Genomic DNA, 19,636 nt, shown 5'->3' on the forward strand with positions numbered 1-19,636 from the left:
AGCTAGCTCCGCCCAACTGTTTTCTATTGGCCGGGCGGTTCTGCTGCCTTCAAAAAAAATTAATAAAAAATAAAACACCATAGGAATGCATAGCTAGATTCCTATTGGCTATTTTACTTTGCAATAGCCAATAGCAAACTAGCTATTGCACCCGCCCTCTGCTGCTGTCAATCACCAGAGGGGGACCTGATGGAGAACTGCAGGCCCCCTCTGCTGATTGACAGCAGCAGTGGGCGGGTGCAATGGCTAGTTTGCTATCGACTATTGCAAATTGAAATAGCCAATAGGAATCTAGCTATGCATTCCTATGGTGATTTTTTTTATTCTGACGGCTGCCAATGGCTCCGATGTCAGAAGAAAAAAAAAATGAGCAGGGAACGGTTTACTCTGCTCGATCGATTAGAGTGAACCTTTCTGGGAGAAAGGGTTTCTCTCCCGGGCGGCCGGGAGCCGTATTAGACTCCCAGAGCACCCGGGAGAGTAATGACAGATGGCGTTCCTGGTTCTGATCTCTGTGCAAGTGGCCGGAGCCAGCCATAAGATGACGGCTGGCTCAGCCCAGCTGTCAGAAGCAGGCTGTCGGTCGGCCAATGGCCGACCGCTCGGCCAGCTTTCGGCTTTCACAGGCATATGCCTTCTGCTCGACTGAGCTGCTCGGCCAACTTCGGGAGCTGTACGGGCTATAGTGAATAGCCCGTACAGCAGCCCTTCGGTTCTACTGAACCGAAGGGGTCCTGGGGCCGAAGGATCAGCCTAAGCCACTGCTAGATCCTTCGGCAGCTTAGTGAATAGACCCCATAGATAGTGATTTATCTGCCACCAACAATAGGCATAAAATACAATTCCAAAGGCTGGGCACAGGCATTAAGGTTATTTGTTGAAAAAATAGCTGATTTCATTAGCAAGGAGAACAGTTGTAGCCACAAGCTGGGTTAATTCAAAGCTGATGGCAGGACCATAAATGCTGCTTGGTGTTGCTTGTTACAAGCTATTATGGCCCCACAACAGCTTTGTAGGTTCCATGATTCCGTGTTGGGGAACATGATTCTGAATTGTAGTTAACTGAATGATGTTGAGTTTGGGGATACATATCTTATGCCCAACATTCATGAGCTGCTTGGACCAGTTATCCTGAGCTAAGTGCATCATCTTTTTTAAAACTTATCAAAGAATACTGACAGGCTCCCTAAAAGATGCAGGTTAAAAATGATTAGCCTTCACCACCCCTATATTATATATATATATATATATATATAATTGATGAAAAGGGTAAGGGTGGAGCCACTGGCTATTGCTTCTAAGTAACACATTGGCAGTGTGAAGTGCATATCTAGAATTCCAGCCCTTGCCCTGTGTGACCTCACAGATGACACCTTTTGCTAGGCATCGTCGTGGGGAATATAAAAGATCCAGTCTCCTTCCCAAACCACTGAGGGAATCCTGCTGCCCCATTCATCTTGAGGTTGTGCAGCGCTAACTTTGAGCTTGTCCAAAGTGATAGCTCATAACTGGGATACTAAGCTGGGTGACTCTTTTGGATGTCTATAGTTGTAAATTCTACCCTATATCATCTTTATGTAACAATTATCTAAGGGAATTCAATATAACCATCTTATTTATGAATTTCTCTTTGGCTGCCTTGATGCAGTTTATTGATTAACTCTCTATGCACATTGTTTTATATCCGAAGACTAGGACAGACATTATATAAATAAGCAATGGATATTTTGTTTGTTGTGTAAAAATATAGCTTTATGATATGTATTTACACGGGGTGTTCATACTAATGTGACAGGATCTTTGTTTCCCCTGCACTCCTCCCCCCACATGTTGGGCACAGTTGGATTGCGTGCCTAACTGGTTAAGTACATAAACATGATTCTCGTGGCATTTGTACAGTGCTAAATGTATTTATTGATGATTTTGTAGATCTACTACCCCCTTTCTTTCCCCTGAAGAAGCCGATTTTAATATTTGGGAAACGTGTTTAGAAGTGGTCTCATTCCACATGTATCGGCCGGCATATTGAATTAGAATTGCTTACCAATAAAGAGTTCTAATTGATTCAGAAGAATATGAAGATATCACATATTTGGACACATGCATTTCCAAAATCTGTGATTTTATAAATATTTTATTTGAACATAAATAAATGTCTGTACTTCTTATACAGTTTATGTTGTTTAAGTTATTTTGGAACTTTGGTAGGTTTAAAGCCCTATATTTTGCTGAATATGGTTATGGTTTTACAGTAAGAGCGGCTAAGGATTGGAACTCACTGCCATCAACAGTGATTTCAGCCAAGAGTGTAGATTTGTTCAAGAAACGTTTGGACAATTTCTTGATGGACCGTAATATCCAGGGATACCAGTATCCCTAAGAATGGGATGATGCGTGGACCTATATGGGTTGGACTTGATGGACGTATGTCTTTATTCAACCCCAAATACTATGTAACTATGATAGGCTACAACTAGGAATGTGGTACCAGGATTAAAAGTTAGTCCAATGACTGTATATTACTTTCTATCATATATTTGGATAACATATTGCTTCCCTGTGTTGTATATGGTCCTGGGACAACCATAGGCAGTATGCTGTCTAATTTTTCCTAACATTTGGTGCACTGTGGTAATGCGTGGCAATGCGCGTTATATTAATTGTGCTGCCATTGGTTTTGAATGGAAAAGCAACACACAGATGTTGTGGTGCACCACAATTCACCACAATAATGTAAATGGGCCATAAGTGTAGCATACACAAAGTGTGATCAGATTAGTTAATGAGCACAGCTGCACAGACAATATTCATCATTAGAGAAACAACTGATCCATTTGAAAGACAATTTTTTTTAATCGGAGTATTCTTCACATATGTTACATTTTTTTATCAATAAAAAACTTAAAAAAAATAATAATCAGCCTTGATAGCCAATTGTATTATCATTTTTATAACCATGCTAAATACCGTAAGTAATAGGAGAAACGGGTCATAGGTCATGTAAGTCCAGGGCTCATATTTGATATTGATTATTGCACGATCAGCTTTTACCCTTTGTGAAAGATTTACTACATAATTGCAAGGTTTCAGTTAATGTTTATACAAAGGTAGTTTATTTGTCTTTAGATGTTAACTGAAGGTGATTATGTTAGACCAACAGTAGCTGTAGCATGTGACCTGCTCTCCTGGGACAGTGCCCAGGCCTAACAGCCAATGACAAGGCATAAGCACTGTCACATGAACGGAGGAGTGATTTCACCATTCTCCTGGGTTGCCTATGCAGACAATTTTATTGATGGCTGAGGAGAACCAAGGGGCTTGAGGGGAGCACAGGTAAGCTGAGTATAAGGGGGTCGGGGGCCCTTTGCACAAACACTATCATTTTGCCTTGCATGGGCAAAGTTATGGTGTCTTTTTAAGCATTTGCATATAGAAAGACCTATTATGGGGTTCTATTTGGAGTGACATAGTTGTAAACTGTTGCTGATCTGAAAGCATAGAAAAATATTTGAAAATCTGTCCCTGGAGCATTTTTCTTTTGGAAATATTTCATAGTTTTTTAGTTAGATTATATTATAAATTATTAGATTATAATATTTTAAGATTATAAACTCTTTATTTGTTAATCAGCTGTAAGCGTTTACATTTATATTTATTGACAAGGAGTTGTAAAGATATAAAAAAGTATTTTGCATCTAATTTTGTTAGCACAGTGAAATTGGGCATTCGGTGCTTTGTGATGCTCGTAGGATGTATGGTGCAAAATGAACATAGTTACATCAGCTCAACATGCCTGTGTCCCTGGAAATGTCTTTGTTGGTAACTGTTTAACAGTCTAAAAGCAAATGTACTGCCTATTAGTATATTTCCATCCAACCAGTTTCTTAATGATACCATAAAAGGGGAGGTACTTTCATGCCTGTGTGTTAGGGTTCATTGGTGTATATAAGGTTCTCCTGCTTAACACTTCCTTCCCTATGTCATGTTCAAGTCCTTGGAAGTGTCAATTAAAGTCAGGTGGGACCCCGATGAAGATACAGATGGCTCATGTTAGCTAGCACAAGCAAATTTCCCTAGATACCCACATCCAACCAATGGATGTGATAACAGAGATCAGCCTTGTAGGGTAATTTAAAACAATCTGGGTTGAACTCGATGAGCTTGTGTCTTTTGTCAATCTAACTAACTATGTAACTATATCAGTGCAGTTAAATTGCTGATGTGTTCTTCAAGATTAGTAATATCTACAGTTCCCTTGTGGAAACTCACAGGTGCACAGTGCACACTGGAGTTATAGACTCTGGGGGCTGGTACTTTATGAACTTTAGTAAATTGGTAATGGGGTCCATTTATTCACTGACATACTCACTTTTTTGTATTATTTCTAAATACACTCTAGCATTACAGAAGCTTGACATCTTACTGTTGGGTGCAGGTAAGCTACAAATAAACCCAATTCCTGGACCTCCTCTTTAGAACCAGAGAAGGTGAGGAAGGACCCAGTGCCCTTCAGAACCAGGTTGATTGCAAGTACCATTAAGTACCACCAAAATTGTGCATGCACTATTTTTTGCGATCGCACTGCACTGGAATGCAGGGCATTTTATTACTATGCGTACCTGTGCGGCCAATCATAATGCGGGTGGGGGTCGTGTCTGCAGTGCCATTGACTTGAATGGCACTGCCACGCCACCTCCCATCCCAGAACGCAAGTAGAAATTAGGTATGCAATCCCTTGCGTTCGGGCATGGGACAGTGCGGTAGATGCGCAGACTGGAAACAAGCCCTAAATGTTTTTTTAATGGCTATTGTGGCCCCTTTCCACTTACAACCCCAGCTGGATATTGACAGGTATACAGGCTAGGATCAATGTAGTAGGGGGACCACATGCTTGTGGGCTATCTAAGAATAGGAATGTTAGACCATAGGCTATGTGTTTGGTCCATATTTGTTGGTTCATTGTTAAATATCTCTCTTTAATAATATAAATCGGTCAAAAACATTTACGATTCGATGTTGATCTTGTAAAAACACAAGTTCAGCGCTGGACAGCTCAGCAAATGCTTGTGCTTCTCCTTCATTTTAAAATGGACCTACGATCAGAAATACGGTATGTTTTCATGTTAGGCACATGTTATGCTAAGTAGTGTGTAATTCTGACACTTACTGGTATGTATTACCTATCACATAGGTCACAATGACAATGACTTTATCTGTTTACTCTGTAGTGACACCATCTTTGTTCATATTTAGGGTTAGCAGCTACTTCCTGGACTGAGATGCTGACTCATTTGATACAGGTGAGTTCCTTGCTGCTGCCTCTTACCTTGCCAATTCCAGCAAATTTACAATGCAGCAGTCAGATCACTGGGGAAGAGAAGACCAAGGAAATGCCTCTTCCTGCTGCAGCACAACGATGATATAATTGTCCCAGAATCTCGTGTCTTGGCAAAGTCACTTGACTGTAGGTTTACTGTTTCTGAATATTGTAACATGCCAATAATCTATTTTTTCATACTTGTAGTTTCTCAGAGTCCCACCTTCAGCACAATACTCATTTTAAATGGATAATAATTGAGATGCAGTATAAGTATAGCTTACGATCAAACAATAACTAATGTATGTAGCAATTACTGCATAGTTACCAGTTGGTGCACTGACAATAGATGAATCAGGCTTGATGTACTGCATGCTGCAAATTACATTTTTGAGGCACATATGTAGAATACTGCATGTAAAGACACTTTTTTTAAGTATGACTGCTGAATATTTTTCAATTATGCTCATTTTCATAAAGGAATACATAATACATGTTATATCTTTAATGAATATAAAATGAAACAGAGTTAGTTTTTAGTTTAATCTGCCAACATGTAGTCTGAAATAAAATCAAGGTAATTTCTAAATATAGACAATGAACTGTAAATAACTATACCATTATGCAGTTTGATGATGTTTAATGTTTGTGACTTTATTTTTAGTAAACATTTGGGCTTATCCAGGGTGAGAATTACTGGTCAACTGCTTAACCTCAAGCCACAGAACAGGATGTCTGCAACCCATGGTTCTATTAAGACACTGGAGCATATTAGCGGTTTCATTAGCTGTCATTTGCCCCAGTCTTGTGTGTCTGGAAAAATAAATGGCTTTCCTCCTTCTGTCATACTAATAGAACTTTGGTTTTTCAACCACCAACTGCTTTTGCATGCACTGAAGCAAATCAACTTAAAAGCTCTAGTGTTCTCATAAGGGAATGTGCTGCTTACCATATTTCTTCTTGAAAAAATAGGAATAGCTGGGGTGGCATAAATGTGACCATAAAGATGTGTGTGCATGATGTAAACTTGTCACAAAACTGGACAATTCAAACTTTGCATTCAGTGACAACTGCACCTCAAAACCATCAGTAGGACCAGTGATATAGCCTGCTGAATGTATAGGTGGATCTTAAAGTGTATCTAAAGCCAACATTTTTATTTTAGTTTTGGATAGAGTGGTAATTGGTGTCAGGTTTTTATGTATGTGCCCATTGGGTAGATGCATTCTTTCAATTTGTTGATAGAGCATTGTCACTAGGACTTATAGTGAAGAATAAAGCTAAATTTTGAGTTGCCACTAGAACAGGAATAGAGGGGGAATCCTCTTATAGAGACAGTTGCAGTTACGACTGTCGAATAGGGCATTTCCCTCACTCAAAGAGATTTCCTCTTACTTCCTGATGTGTCAGCAAAACAGAAAGTTAAGGGAACCCTCTCTATTTCATGCAAAATGAAATGTTGTGGCTTTAGTTAATACCCCCCAGTTTTTCTATTGATCCTTTAGTGTGATAGGCTTCCTCAATTGGAGGTGGGATGATTGGACCAGGCTCACCATTTACAGGAAAAGTAGAGATTCATAAATGAAATTATTAGCCTACAACTCTGGATCTGCTGATCATTCCTCTTCTGCACCTAGCTGTGTGATGTCCTCACGTAGTGGTTTGTACTCCATACACTGCATTTCACAGCTCTGCAGTCTGTAATTATCATAATGCTCGCAAATGGAGAACACTCATTGGTCAGCACCAACACAGTACCACGCTAACCAATGAGAAGTGCTTCTTACTTCCAGGACCTGGTACTGGTTTAGAAAGATTCTCATTGGGCAGGGCATTCACAATAACTTGCTTACCAATGAGAAGTGATTCTTACTTCTGGGACCAAGTTTCAGCTCAGAAAGATTCTCCTTGGTTAGGGCAGTCACATGGCTGTGTTGTCCCTTTAGCCATGATGCTCTATGAATCCTTTTGTCATGTATTTAATATCTATCTAACATCAAATAAAGTGGAGCTTCGTGGTCATGGGAAGAAGGGTAAGAAACAGTGTTTATTTAACAAAGGTAAGAAAAGGTGATTTCTTAACAACTTTTTGCTTCTTAAAAAAAAATAGAAAAACTGTATAGCTTCTATTTAGGACTTGGCGTGATTGACCCAAAAGCTGTCTTCGCCCACTTCAGAGTACTTTAGCTTTGAGATTTGTTTTAGTGCATGAGTTTTTGCATGATACATTTTGGCACCAGCAAATGTTTAGCACACGTTATTTAGATAAACACTTTTTTTTACACCCAATTGGGTTTGATTTTATTTGTGCCCACAGATGGGCTTTAAGACTGCACATGGTAAACCCCAAAGTTTAATAAAGTTCAAACAGTATTTGTTATTTTGTTACTCCAAAATATATAAGCCCCCTAACCCATAAAAGCATTAAAATCATTACTTCAGATACATCAGCACATGGCAAAATACAGGGCTATTAATCCAACAATTATAAGCAAGGTATGTGTATCTCTCAAATATAATACCTTGACAGTGTACACTTAACACTGCCAAGGGTAGACCTGGGTTTAAAGTGTATCAAAACCCAAAAGAAAAAATGTAATGCATTGCAGTTTACCATTCCATAGATGTGGGGGCTGTATTCGTTATCATTTTTTCCTTTATTTTCACCCAGTGATCCAGCCAGTCACAACACAACACAACACACTTCCTGCCTTAGGAGGGCTACGCTCAGTCCTTCATTGTATCTATGGAGGAGTGGTGTAGCCACCCTTGGTCATCCCCTGGAGGGGGTAGTGTTAACTGGACTAGTAGATTTGGATAGGTTTTACATAAGTGACTAACAAATTAAGTCCTAACTTCAACTAACACTTTTTAAGAAGTTGCAGTGACATGTTTGTTCCTTTTGGGATAAAGGTTTTAACTATATCAATAAAACCTGACTACTGTAAGCCCCCCTGTCAGTGTTAAATGGTGTATCTCAACCCTCTTTCTGCCACTATTGCTGGGTAGCTTTGTCTGTTATAGAAATTTGAAAAATAACAGACATAGCACCAACTATGAATAAAGTCAAGATACAATTTCATTCAAAATGGTGAAGTATAATGAGGCTGAATTAGAGTTGGGAATCTTCACTCACAGAACAGTTGTGTGAATATTCACTTCAATTATCCAATCCCGTAGAAAGCAATTTCCTGTTCACTTTAAATACCCGATCGCGTGCAGGTTCTTTTCACATGATGGGATAATTGGAGGGAATTTTTGCTTGATATTTTGAGTCACAACTCCTTTAGTAAAACAACACAAGTATATTAATGGATAGACTAACCCACATTTAGATTTTTTTGTCCAGGGGCTGGATTAAAGAAGATATACTAACCTGATCCTCGATCCTGCCTGGCTGCGAGACTGGTCCCCAAAGCCTCTTTTTCCTCTGGCTCTGGTGGGCTGACATCATCATGTCTAATGCAAGTCCATTCACCTGCATTAGATGTGAGGACGCAGAGCATAAGGGAGAGAAGAGAGCACTGACTGCTGCAAGACTGGGGATGGGGTGAGTACACCTTTTTATTCCAGCCCATAGAACAAAATGAGCAGTTAACCTGTGCAGTGTGGGGGTTAATTTTGTTAATTCCTGGAGTTCCTCTTTAAAAAAGCAATATCACAATGCAGCCAATGCGCTGTGAATATTCTAGATTCATGTGCTCTGTCCCAAACTACTTTTTCAGTGTTATATGGAGATGCCTTTAACACCTTGTTTTTTTAAATCAGTTATATTATAGATTCATTGAATTTTTGTTTTTAAGAAAGGAAATGTCTTTTTTTTATAAATGCACACGTTTTGCAGAGAGTTATGTATTTTAGCTGAAATGAGATTAAATTTGGCAGACATTGCAGCTGCTACTAGAATACATCTCTCGCAGTGCTCGGCTAATTACTAAACTAAGTTGCAACTGTGGTGCTAATGGCTTCTAATCTCTGCTTTAGCATTATACATTGTCCCGGTTTGAACTGGTGTTAAAAAATAATTGATCATGATCAGCGTACTAAATTATCCCTGATGGAAGTGCCAGGGGGGCTTTTTCTGTTCCCTATTCTGGATGGTTAGAGATCTGTCGTACACAATATGTATAGAGGAAATTAAAACGGTAAGCAATAAAAAGATGAACAGATGACAACTTTAAATACTGCTAAGTGTCTCCCAGATGACAATATGTGTGCTATTTGCTATTAGAGAGGTAAAACTATAATTGCTCATGAAGCTTTGTCTTTAATTGCTGTGATCTGCATCAGCATAACCAATTAGAATCAATGCTTGATGTGATCATTTGAATGGAGGTTAATAGGCTAAAACACCCTTGGGAAAGGGACAGCTTAAACAGTGCTTTACAATTTTTAGGCTTGCAGAGGATTGGCGTTTACCTGTTTAAAGCAAGCCTGACTCTAAACACGGTGCTGCTCTTAAATACATCCTCTGCTCTTTTATTCTTCTCCAGCAGCTATATTCCTTTAAGATGATGTAATAGTTATTTCCCTGGTTGGTTTCTTCCCTGCACTGCTGAAATAGCACCATCTCAGAACAGCCCTGGGAACTGTGGATCCACCCAGCTCAGCAGCTAGAGCAGGCTCAGCAACCAAGCACCAGAGCACCCACAGCTGAATATCAGCTGCTTCTGCTTCTACTCCTATTGCTGCTTGCTCTGGCTGCTCCCGTCCTTTCTTTTTTTTTTCTATCAGCCTACCTGGAAGTATGCTAACCTCTGTGTTCCTGTTGGAACTTGGAGTATCAAACGTAAATCCTTCCCCATGCAGTCTGGCTGAGAGTTTTGTGGAAAGCATTTAAAAGGCAGCATCCCATCTGGAGTAATATTTTTTTTTTCCCTTTAATAACAAGCTAGTCTTTTTTTTCAGTGTGCATTTTATCTGCCGATCGCTACATCTGAAAATTCGTCACTGTGCTGCCACCCAGGAGTCGATAACTCTCTACACTTGATAAGAGCAACCGCTTTCTGAGACTTTTGTTAATTAGTATTTTTATATTGATTTGTACTTGTGTTTATATAAAATGACCTCCTTTTTTCATCGAGGAAGGATTATGCAACTCAGGTATTGTAACTGTTTTCTGTAATGTACTATGGCATAGAACTAGCATCCCATAATTGTAGCTTATGGAAAAGAGAACATATGGCATTGCTATGCATTTGAATTGCATTTCTGTTTTTTAAAATGCAGTTTTTGTCTGGTGTAAAGTACATAAAATCAGCATGAGGTATATGAACGTAGTCTGTATGTTTGCTATCATAACATCTAGAAATATAACTATATAGATAACTATGTAAAAAAATACTGTGTTCAAATTGCTATATGTCCTGATGTATTTCAATGATTGTTAGGCTTCCTAACTTTACTAATGATTTTCTTTTTTTTTCCAGATTTTAAAATGTCTGTACATACAGCATGACCTTGCATTCAGTGGGCTCAGAGTGATGCACACATTTTATATATTTTTTTAGGAAGTTATCACTCCGGTGAAACTGGTCTTAAAAGTTCCACAAACTAATCTATAAGCTGATGCTCACTTGCAATTGACTTCATGATTACAAATTCAAGACTGAGAAGCGAATTCTTGCACTTTGGGGATCTACATTGCAGTTCTTCATTCCCATTTTACAATTCATGAACTGTTTGTACTGTAGCTAGGAGCATCTATCAAGCACAAATGGCACTGAGTGGAAACTGCAGAACTTATGCCCCACCTAGAGACCAAGGGGCTGTTTTTCAATCTTTCCCAGAGGTAATTGAATTAAATGTTGGAGGGCAAGTTTACTTTACACGTCACTCGACCTTAACCAGTGTACCCCATTCACTGCTATGGAAAATGTTCACCTGCAAAAGAGACTCTATAAATGACCTGGCCAAAGATGTCAAAGGACGATTCTTTATTGATCGAGATGGGTTCCTATTCCGGTATGTACTTGACTATCTCAGGGACCGGCAGGTGGTCTTGCCAGATCACTTTCCAGAAAAAGGGCGATTGAAAAGAGAAGCGGAATACTTTCTACTGCCAGAACTAGTAAAACTCTTAGCACCTGATGAAGTGAAACAAAGCCCAGATGATTACTGCCACAGTGACTTTGAAGAAGCCTCCCAAGGTAGTGAAACCAGAATATGTCCATCATCATCTTTAATGCCTTCAGATAAGAAATGGGGCTTCATTACTATTGGTTACCGAGGATCTTGCACCATGGGTCGAGAAAGCCAAGCAGACGCCAAGTTTCGGAGAGTTCCAAGAATTCTTGTTTGTGGCCGAATCTCTCTAGCCAAAGAGGTTTTTGGAGAAACGCTTAATGAAAGCAGGGATCCAGACCGAGCCCCAGAAAAATACACCTCCAGGTTTTATCTCAAGTTCAAACATCTAGAGAGAGCCTTTGACATGCTGTCAGAATGTGGATTCCAAATGGTGGCTTGCAACTCATCAGTAACAGCTTCATTCGTTAATCAGTACACTGATGACAAGATCTGGTCCAGTTACACAGAATACGTTTTTTACAGTAAGTACCAGTAAAACTCTGGATTGAAACAACGTTTTATTTTCTGTGCAGTAACCCATAGCAACCTGTCAGATTTCAATTATTCTAGAGCAGTTAGAATGACAAAGATGATCACTGGTTGCCACGGGTTACTATACATTGCTACTTAATAGTTAGTCCCTTTATACTTTCTGGCTTGATGTCAACGATGTAGGAATATGATGTATATATACATGTCTAAAAAACTGACAAGGTGCAGTGGTACATAGTATTAGACTCTGGCTTACAGAGCCACATATAAAGTGATGTCATCTCACGCACAGAGTATTCCCTCTGCTTGAGGATTGTCATGATAAAAGCATGGTTTGTACTATTAGCATTTGGTGCTGAATTTTATGATAGTGGGATTGCAATACTGTGGCTAGGTGGCACCAGAGGCCAGGAGAAGTTTTACTGGAATGGAGCTCACTGCTGTGTCTGACTTTATAAATCAACAGGATGTCATTGTCACACAGTAGCTAAGCATTTACAGCTAAAAGAAGGGGAGATGCTGGGATGGGATTAGAGGAGGCTGTAAATCTTTTGATTTGCTCTCCTTTCATGTTGGATACTTAGAAATACATTTTCAGCACTTGGCTTACACATTTATATAATGGGGCACTTGTTCAGTGCATGTTTATAGAGAAAGTTAGCTGCAGGGAAGATGGGCTTCTGGATTAGTTATCTGTTTGGAACAAGTGTGTACATCTTTTATCTATGCAATTATGTAAGCAATTCAGAGACTTGCATGCTGGCATTGCCTGTGTTACATTAGGTATGTTTGTACTTTTTTTGGAATGTAAGCTCTTTGGCAGAATATTGTTCTTTTTGGTTATTGGGGTTAGTTAGTATCTTGCTAGTAATATAAAAGAAAGAAAAGATGAGTATAAAATTATTGCTAGCGTGTGTTTACACTCATCTGCTTTGTAAGGAATATGTTTGTGGTTAACCAAAGCATAAAAAGTATATTGAGTTTTTAGTGTCATTTTTCTTTCAGATGAAAATGTGCTCTGTCCAAGATCACATACAGCAGACTCTTGGGAATCTTGCTAAATTAGTTCTGCCGCTTTCAAGGCAATGACAAAAGTAAAACCACTGTTTCTTAATAGAGAGCTAATATCCTAGGAAGCTTATTTAAATGGTGTTTATTAACACCGTGCTTTCATATTCAGATGAATGGAATAAAATATTTAATGTACCATGTCCTTTTTTCCAGCAGAATTCCTGCCAATGTAAACTTGCTGTCTAGGGAACACAGCAAATCATGGGTTTGTCCTGTTGAATTTTGCAATAGAGTAGGGGTCCTGAACCTGTAAGGGATGTAAGTGTGGCTGTCCTTTAAATGTTAAATAGTATCTGTTTTTAAGAAAAAAAAAAAATATATATATATATTTACTTTTCCTTTTAAGCAGCTGATGTTAGCATAAGGACTTGTTTTATTTATTATTATTATTATTATTATTTTGTCATTAAACACACTTTATTCAATAATTAGATGAGATCATAATTACTTAATATGTACAGTATAAGAATGTACATAGTGGTGAAGAAAAACTTACCATCTTTGTCATGCAGATGAAAAAATAAAGATACAGATGAAAAGATGAAGATGGTATTATCCCTGTATAGGTTCTGAAAAGCCATTCAATCCTTCTTCATATGAGTCAGGGATTCTGTCAAGGAGATGACTTTCCTTATTTTTGGCAATTTCTGATAAAGTCTGAACTTTAAACCCATCACTGCTGTTATTTTCAAGATATTGCTGAATCACACCTGGCATAGGTGCACTATAGGTGAGATATCCTGTTAATGGATTAGAGAAACCAGATACAATGTACATAGTGTGTACAGAGGAAGTCCAAAGGGGCTGGGATATCACGGTAGCTATCATTATCATGGGTTGTGGCCATTGATGTGTTGTGATGATGAAGCCAGTGATGTAGATCCTTGTACCCATAGCTCAGTAATCATGTACACCCCATTTGCTCTGTCCCATGAATATAAAATAATCTGGCATATGAAATAAGAAATAAAACACACAGCACCATAATGTGGGAACATTTTAGGCTCTGGCCCCTTTACTGTTTTTAAAATAGATTATTTATAAATTAAATAATACAAATTTAGATAACAACATAAACCAAATTCAACAAGTAACTTGTCAATGCACATAGGGAGGCATTTATCAAAACTGGTGCAGACAGAATCTGGACCAGTTGTCTATGTCAACCAATCAGCTTCTCTCTTCAGTTTGTTCAGTTAAGATTTGAAAATGAAAGATAGAAGCTGATTGGTTGCTTTAAACAGCTGCTTCAAATTTTTTATGCTCTAGTTTTGGTAAACCCCTTCATAATCTTTAAAACTCTGAATTCTGTAATGGGTAGCATTACTCCATAAGGTTCAACAAACAAGAAAATAGGGGAGGGTGGGGAAATATATCTGAAATCCAGATCTAGTTTTTGAAAGTGCTGAGTGAACTAGTGACAGCTGCACAGTAACAGGATATATAAAGGACAAAGTATATACTTATTGGACAGCTATTTACCTGATGAGAATTGAGTCTCCAATCTGCTGGTCAGTTGATTGAAGTTCTGGTCAGCAACAACCGCATCCCGTAGGCACATCTTCCTAGCAACACTTAGCAGCTTTTTCCACACCTGTAGCAAGTACTCTCCTGTGTTGAAACTGAATCCTCTCAGTTTCCTAAAATTTGGCATCTGCACAATATAACCCTTTAGAGCTGCAGCAGCGATCTTAAGTTCATTCCATTTCCTGTCTGAATGACCTTCATGATTAATTAATTACTTCTCCCCTGATCCATATGGTTGTTGGGCCCCTTCTCACTGTTCTTAATAACTTTTTATGCCGTCAATCATTCTGTTCCAGAGCTTTATGTGAAAGAACATCCCTTTAGCTGTGCCAACAATCACAGTCAACCAATTTGTAATGGAGCTTTTTTTTGAAACAACACATCCCTGACATCCCTTTAGATGTGGCTGCAACAAATCAGCAGAATGCACAGCAAAAGTATGCAGCACCCAGTGGCCAGCAGGGAGAAGTAGTGGCAACTAAAGGGATCCAGGGACAGTGTTATTTTATATAAATATTTTGAAAGGATACAAGGCACAAATCTGTGGTGTTTACAGCCTGCTGGCCCCTAGCACCACTCTCAGAGCAAAGAGCAGTAGACATACCCAGTGATGACATCCCTGGGTCCTTAATTGTGTGTTGATCAGGGAATGGTGGGGGGGGGGAAGGTATTGTATGCCTACACTACACTTCGGCTTTAAGCATAAACCAAATCCAACTAGTAACTGTCCGATATGCTTACTCTTTAAGACTCAAGCGGAAGTTTTTTTTTTTTACCTGGCTCTCCCCACCACTGCATTCAGATCAATCATACTTTGCAGATAAGAATTCAGAATGTTGTTACCTATGTTAATCAAATGCACTAAATCTTCCCGAAACAAGCCTCTGATAAAACCTTCCAATTCACAGTGGTACAATGGAAAAGGTTGGGGCGTAAAGCTGCACAACATATTATTGACCCTTCTCCTTACAGTATCCAAGGTTTAGACATCATAATAAGACACCAGCTAGAAATAGAGTCAGAAAATGCAGTAGAACAAACTGACTCTGCAACAATATCACACAACATAACAAAGGTTATGGGAGATCTAGCTTTAGGAGTCAGAACATTGTTTCTTAAGGCCTTACAGGAATTGTTTCATAGTAAGATATGATTTGCAGAGATAAGCATTATTTAGTTTCCTAAAAAAAGAAACACCTGCTAGTAATGTTGGCAAATGGTTATGTGAACAGCCAGTTTAACAGATCCTACAGAGAAAAGCAAGCATGAGTTCTGCAGTATCCAGGAGATAAACCCAGTACAAGAATGAAATCCAGCTACCTCCACCAAGCAGTTGCATAGACAAACCAGGTTGGTTTAGGAATGGAACTTTCAACCATAGTAGAAGTCAATTGCAGATAAGAAGGTATAAGTGTTCAGGGCAACATAGATGTCTGCTGTCTACCAAGGGGACCAGTTCCCTGAAGCAATCCCGGCAAGATTTGGCTTTAAGTCAAACATTAAAGTTCAAGCAAGGAACAAGATGCCTAAGTAGCCTAATTACTAATGGAATGGAAAGGCAGTTCATTGCATACAAAACACCATTATTGTTAGTCTGTAGAAAAATCCTCCTGTTGCTAAAATGCGTACATTATTAAACAATAGATAAGACAACCCATATCAGCTGCATCGATCAGCATCGATCCATAAATCATTATGCCCAACAAATAAAATGCCATCCAAATAATGAAGTACTGCTCTTGCCTAACCATCTGTTCCAAAAAAATTAAAAAGAAATCAAAACACAGGACAATGAGCACCCCAAGGGAAGACATTTACTTTTTTTTTTAGTTTCAAAACAGTTTTTATTTTTCAGTTATGTATTGAATAAACAATGCACTAACACGAACATCGTGCGTGTGCATATACAGTAATGCAGACATTGGTATTGCTGTGTAACAGATGACATTACAACAATCATGACATACTTGTAGCAATCACCTATCTGTGCATAAGAAAGTGAGGAGGTTTTTGGTGGGGATCCCACCATTGCAGTCAAAGCAGACCAGGAGAGGAGAAGATCAGGGGAGAGGGATAGTTAGGGGGGGATAGGGTGGAGGGAGGGGGGGATTAGGAAGGTTTTGACGCTCGGTCCGTTACACTCGCGAGTCGGCCATGTAGTTAGGAAGGGGAGAGATCATGAGGTGATTAAACGTGTGTCAAAGGTCGGTGGCAGGAAGTGTCTTATACAGGGCTCCCATATCTTTTCAAACTTCGGCATTTGATCATCCAGGCGCGCGGATAATTTCTCATGAGAGAAGATCCAGTGGATTCTGTTTTTAGTGGCCTGAAAGGAGACTTTTTTGGAAAACCAGGAACTGGCAATAGTAATTTTAGCGGCTGAGAGGACATGGAGCATTAGTTTGAATTTAGAGAATGGGATGTGAGTGGGTTTGGCGCTAAGCAATGCTGTTTGCGGTGAGAGGGGGACAGGAGTGCCCATAAGAGTTGAAATCATTTTAAAATGTTTTGACCAGAACGGCTGAAGAATGGAGCATGACCACCATACGTGTATGAATGTGCCGCTGGCAGGGCAACCACGGAAGCAAGTGCAGCGGAGTATAGGGAGGAGTGAGACGGGGTCAAGTGGATGCCCAGATGTTTGAGGGATGTGGTTTCCCAATGAAACGGGTAGTTAGATTTAAGCAAATTAAGTGTATGAGACGGTAAGGTTATGTTGAGGGCCTTGGATTTAGAGGTGTTGAGGTGTAGTCCTGAGAGATTGCTGAAGGAGTTTAGGAGGCTTAGGGAGTTGGGGAGGGAAATATGAGGGTTGGATAGGAAGAGTAAGATATCGTCTGCAAAGAGGCACAGTTTATGGTGGTGTCCTGCCAGTGGAATGCCTGTAATATCGGGGTGATTTCTGATTAGTTGTGCAAGGGGTTCTATAGCCAACGCAAATAGTAGTGGCGACAGTGGACAGCCCTGTCTGGTGCCTCTGAGGATGGGGAAGGGGGCGGATCTATGACCTGCGTACCTTACCGATGCCGTGGGATTAGAGTATAGGGCTGTGATCCAGGAACAGAATTTCGGCCCGAAACCCCATTTATTAAGTGTATATAGCAGATATTGCCATGAAAGGGAATCGAACGCCTTTTGCATGTTCAATGATAACAACATGAACGGAATACCACGACTATTCGCTTTTTCAATCAGGAGACAGGCTCTGCGGACATTGTCACCAGCTTGGCGCCGGGGGATAAAACCAACCTGATCCTTATGGATAAGAGTGGTAATGGTTGAATTGAGTCTTGTTGCCAGCACTTTGGCCAGAAGTTTGACATCAATATTTAAATGAGATATTGGCCTAAAGTTGGCCCAGTTGGTTCCGTCTGAGTCTGGTTTTGGAATCATGCAGATTGTGGCTGCGAGGGATTCTGTTCTGAATTTGGATCCGTTACGGACATCGTTAAAGGCTGCCGTCAACAGAGGCGCTAATATTTCTGGGTACTTTTTATAATAAGTGGCGGTGAATCCATCAGGGCCAGGTCTCTTTTGTAGTTTAAGGGTTTTTATGGCGGCTATCACTTCCTGATTGGTTATGGGTGCATCTAGTGCTGCGCGTATATGTTCGGGCATTTCTGGCATTGACACCTCGGAAAACAATGCTGAAGCTGCTTCGGGGTCAAACGTTGTGGTGGAGTTATAAAGTGTAGTAAGATGTTTGGAGAATTTGTGAACAATTTTGTGAGGGTTACTGGACAGGGAGTTATCTGAAAGGCGGAGGCGGAGGGGTTTTTGGTGCAGGAATCGAACGCCTTTTGCATGTCCAATGATAACAACATGAACGGAATACCACGACTATTCGCTTTTTCAATCAGGAGACAGGCTCTGCGGACATTGTCACCAGCTTGGCGCCGGGGGATAAAACCAACCTGATCCTTATGGATAAGAGTGGTAATGGTTGAATTGAGTCTTGTTGCCAGTACTTTGGCCAGAAGTTTGACATCAATATTTAAAAGAGATATTGGCCTAAAGTTGGCCCAGTTGGTTCCGTCTGAGTCTGGTTTTGGAATCATGCAGATTGTGACTGCGAGGGATTCTGTTCTGAATTTGGATCCGTTACGGACATCGTTAAAGGCTGCCGTCAACAGAGGCGCTAATATTTCTGGGTACTTTTTATAATAAGTGGCGGTGAATCCATCAGGGCCAGGTCTCTTTTGTAGTTTAAGGGTTTTTATGGCGGCTATCACTTCCTGATTGGTTATGGGTGCATCTAGTGCTGCGCGTATATGTTCGGGCATTTCTGGCATTGACACCTCGGAAAACAATGCTGAAGCTGCTTCGGGGTCAAACGTTGTGGTGGAGTTATAAAGTGTAGTAAGATGTTTGGAGAATTTGTGAACAATTTTGTGAGGGTTACTGGACAGGGAGTTATCTGAAAGGCGGAGGCGGAGGGGTTTTTGGTGCCGGTCTATTTTGCTCAATCGTCTGGCAAGAAGAGTGGATTGCTTGTTACTTTGGAGGTAGAATTTGTGCTGGGTTCTACGTAAGCTTTTGTCAGCGAAGCTGGCGAGCAAGAGATTTAGGTCCCTTCTGGTTTTTTCTGCTAGGGATCTATTGAAGGGAGTTGGACGCATGCTAAAAGATCTAGCCGCGTCGCTGAATTTAGCCTCTAGGTCGAGTAATAGGGACATTTTTTGTTTTTTTATAGTGGAAGCCAATCGTATGCAAGTGCCACGCAGGACTGGTTTGTGCGCCTCCCATAACGTGGTGGGGGAGACTTCTGGGGTTTTGTTATGCAGAATATAGTCATGTAGTACATTTTCGATGACATTTACTAAAGAAAGAAACTTCCCTAAAACTGGAAGCCCAGGGAGTTAAAATCTTCTAGTCAAATGTTCAATACATGAGGCAAGGAGTCAGGGCCTGATCAAAGGCAAGGAGGCACCTTTAGGCAGGGATAGGTGATTAAATAACCTAAATGCATCACAAAATGCCTTACATTGTTTACCCAGAAACAATCTTGCTTCTCAAAAGTGATTAATTGGCTGATGTGCTGGCTTGGACACCCTATTAATGATGGGATCATTCTTCCCAAGCTGAATGGGGTCTGTGCTCCCTGTCTGATAAAGGGGTTTACAAAGTGGTTCTATTAAAGCAACAAACCATGGGATGCAGTCC

General features: G+C 40.0%; 1 protein-coding gene across 1 annotated transcript in view; it reads left to right on the top strand.

Moving 5' to 3' along the window:
• Window positions 1-9,760: 9,760 nt before the first annotated feature.
• KCTD16 (potassium channel tetramerization domain containing 16) overlaps window positions 9,761-19,636 on the top strand; it is a 261,317-nt gene continuing 251,441 nt past the window's right edge. Inside the window, exons 1-2 of the mRNA XM_018567344.1 lie at window positions 9,761-10,420; window positions 10,747-11,865. Coding sequence (XP_018422846.1) covers window positions 11,034-11,865 — 832 coding nt within the window. The 5' untranslated portion in view covers window positions 9,761-10,420; window positions 10,747-11,033. The remainder of the gene's footprint in view (window positions 10,421-10,746; window positions 11,866-19,636) is intronic.

This window comes from Nanorana parkeri, unplaced genomic scaffold, assembly GCF_000935625.1.
Source record: "Nanorana parkeri isolate BGI_ZX_2015 unplaced genomic scaffold, ASM93562v1 scaffold1032, whole genome shotgun sequence".
Classification (NCBI taxonomy): Eukaryota; Metazoa; Chordata; class Amphibia; order Anura; family Dicroglossidae; genus Nanorana; species Nanorana parkeri.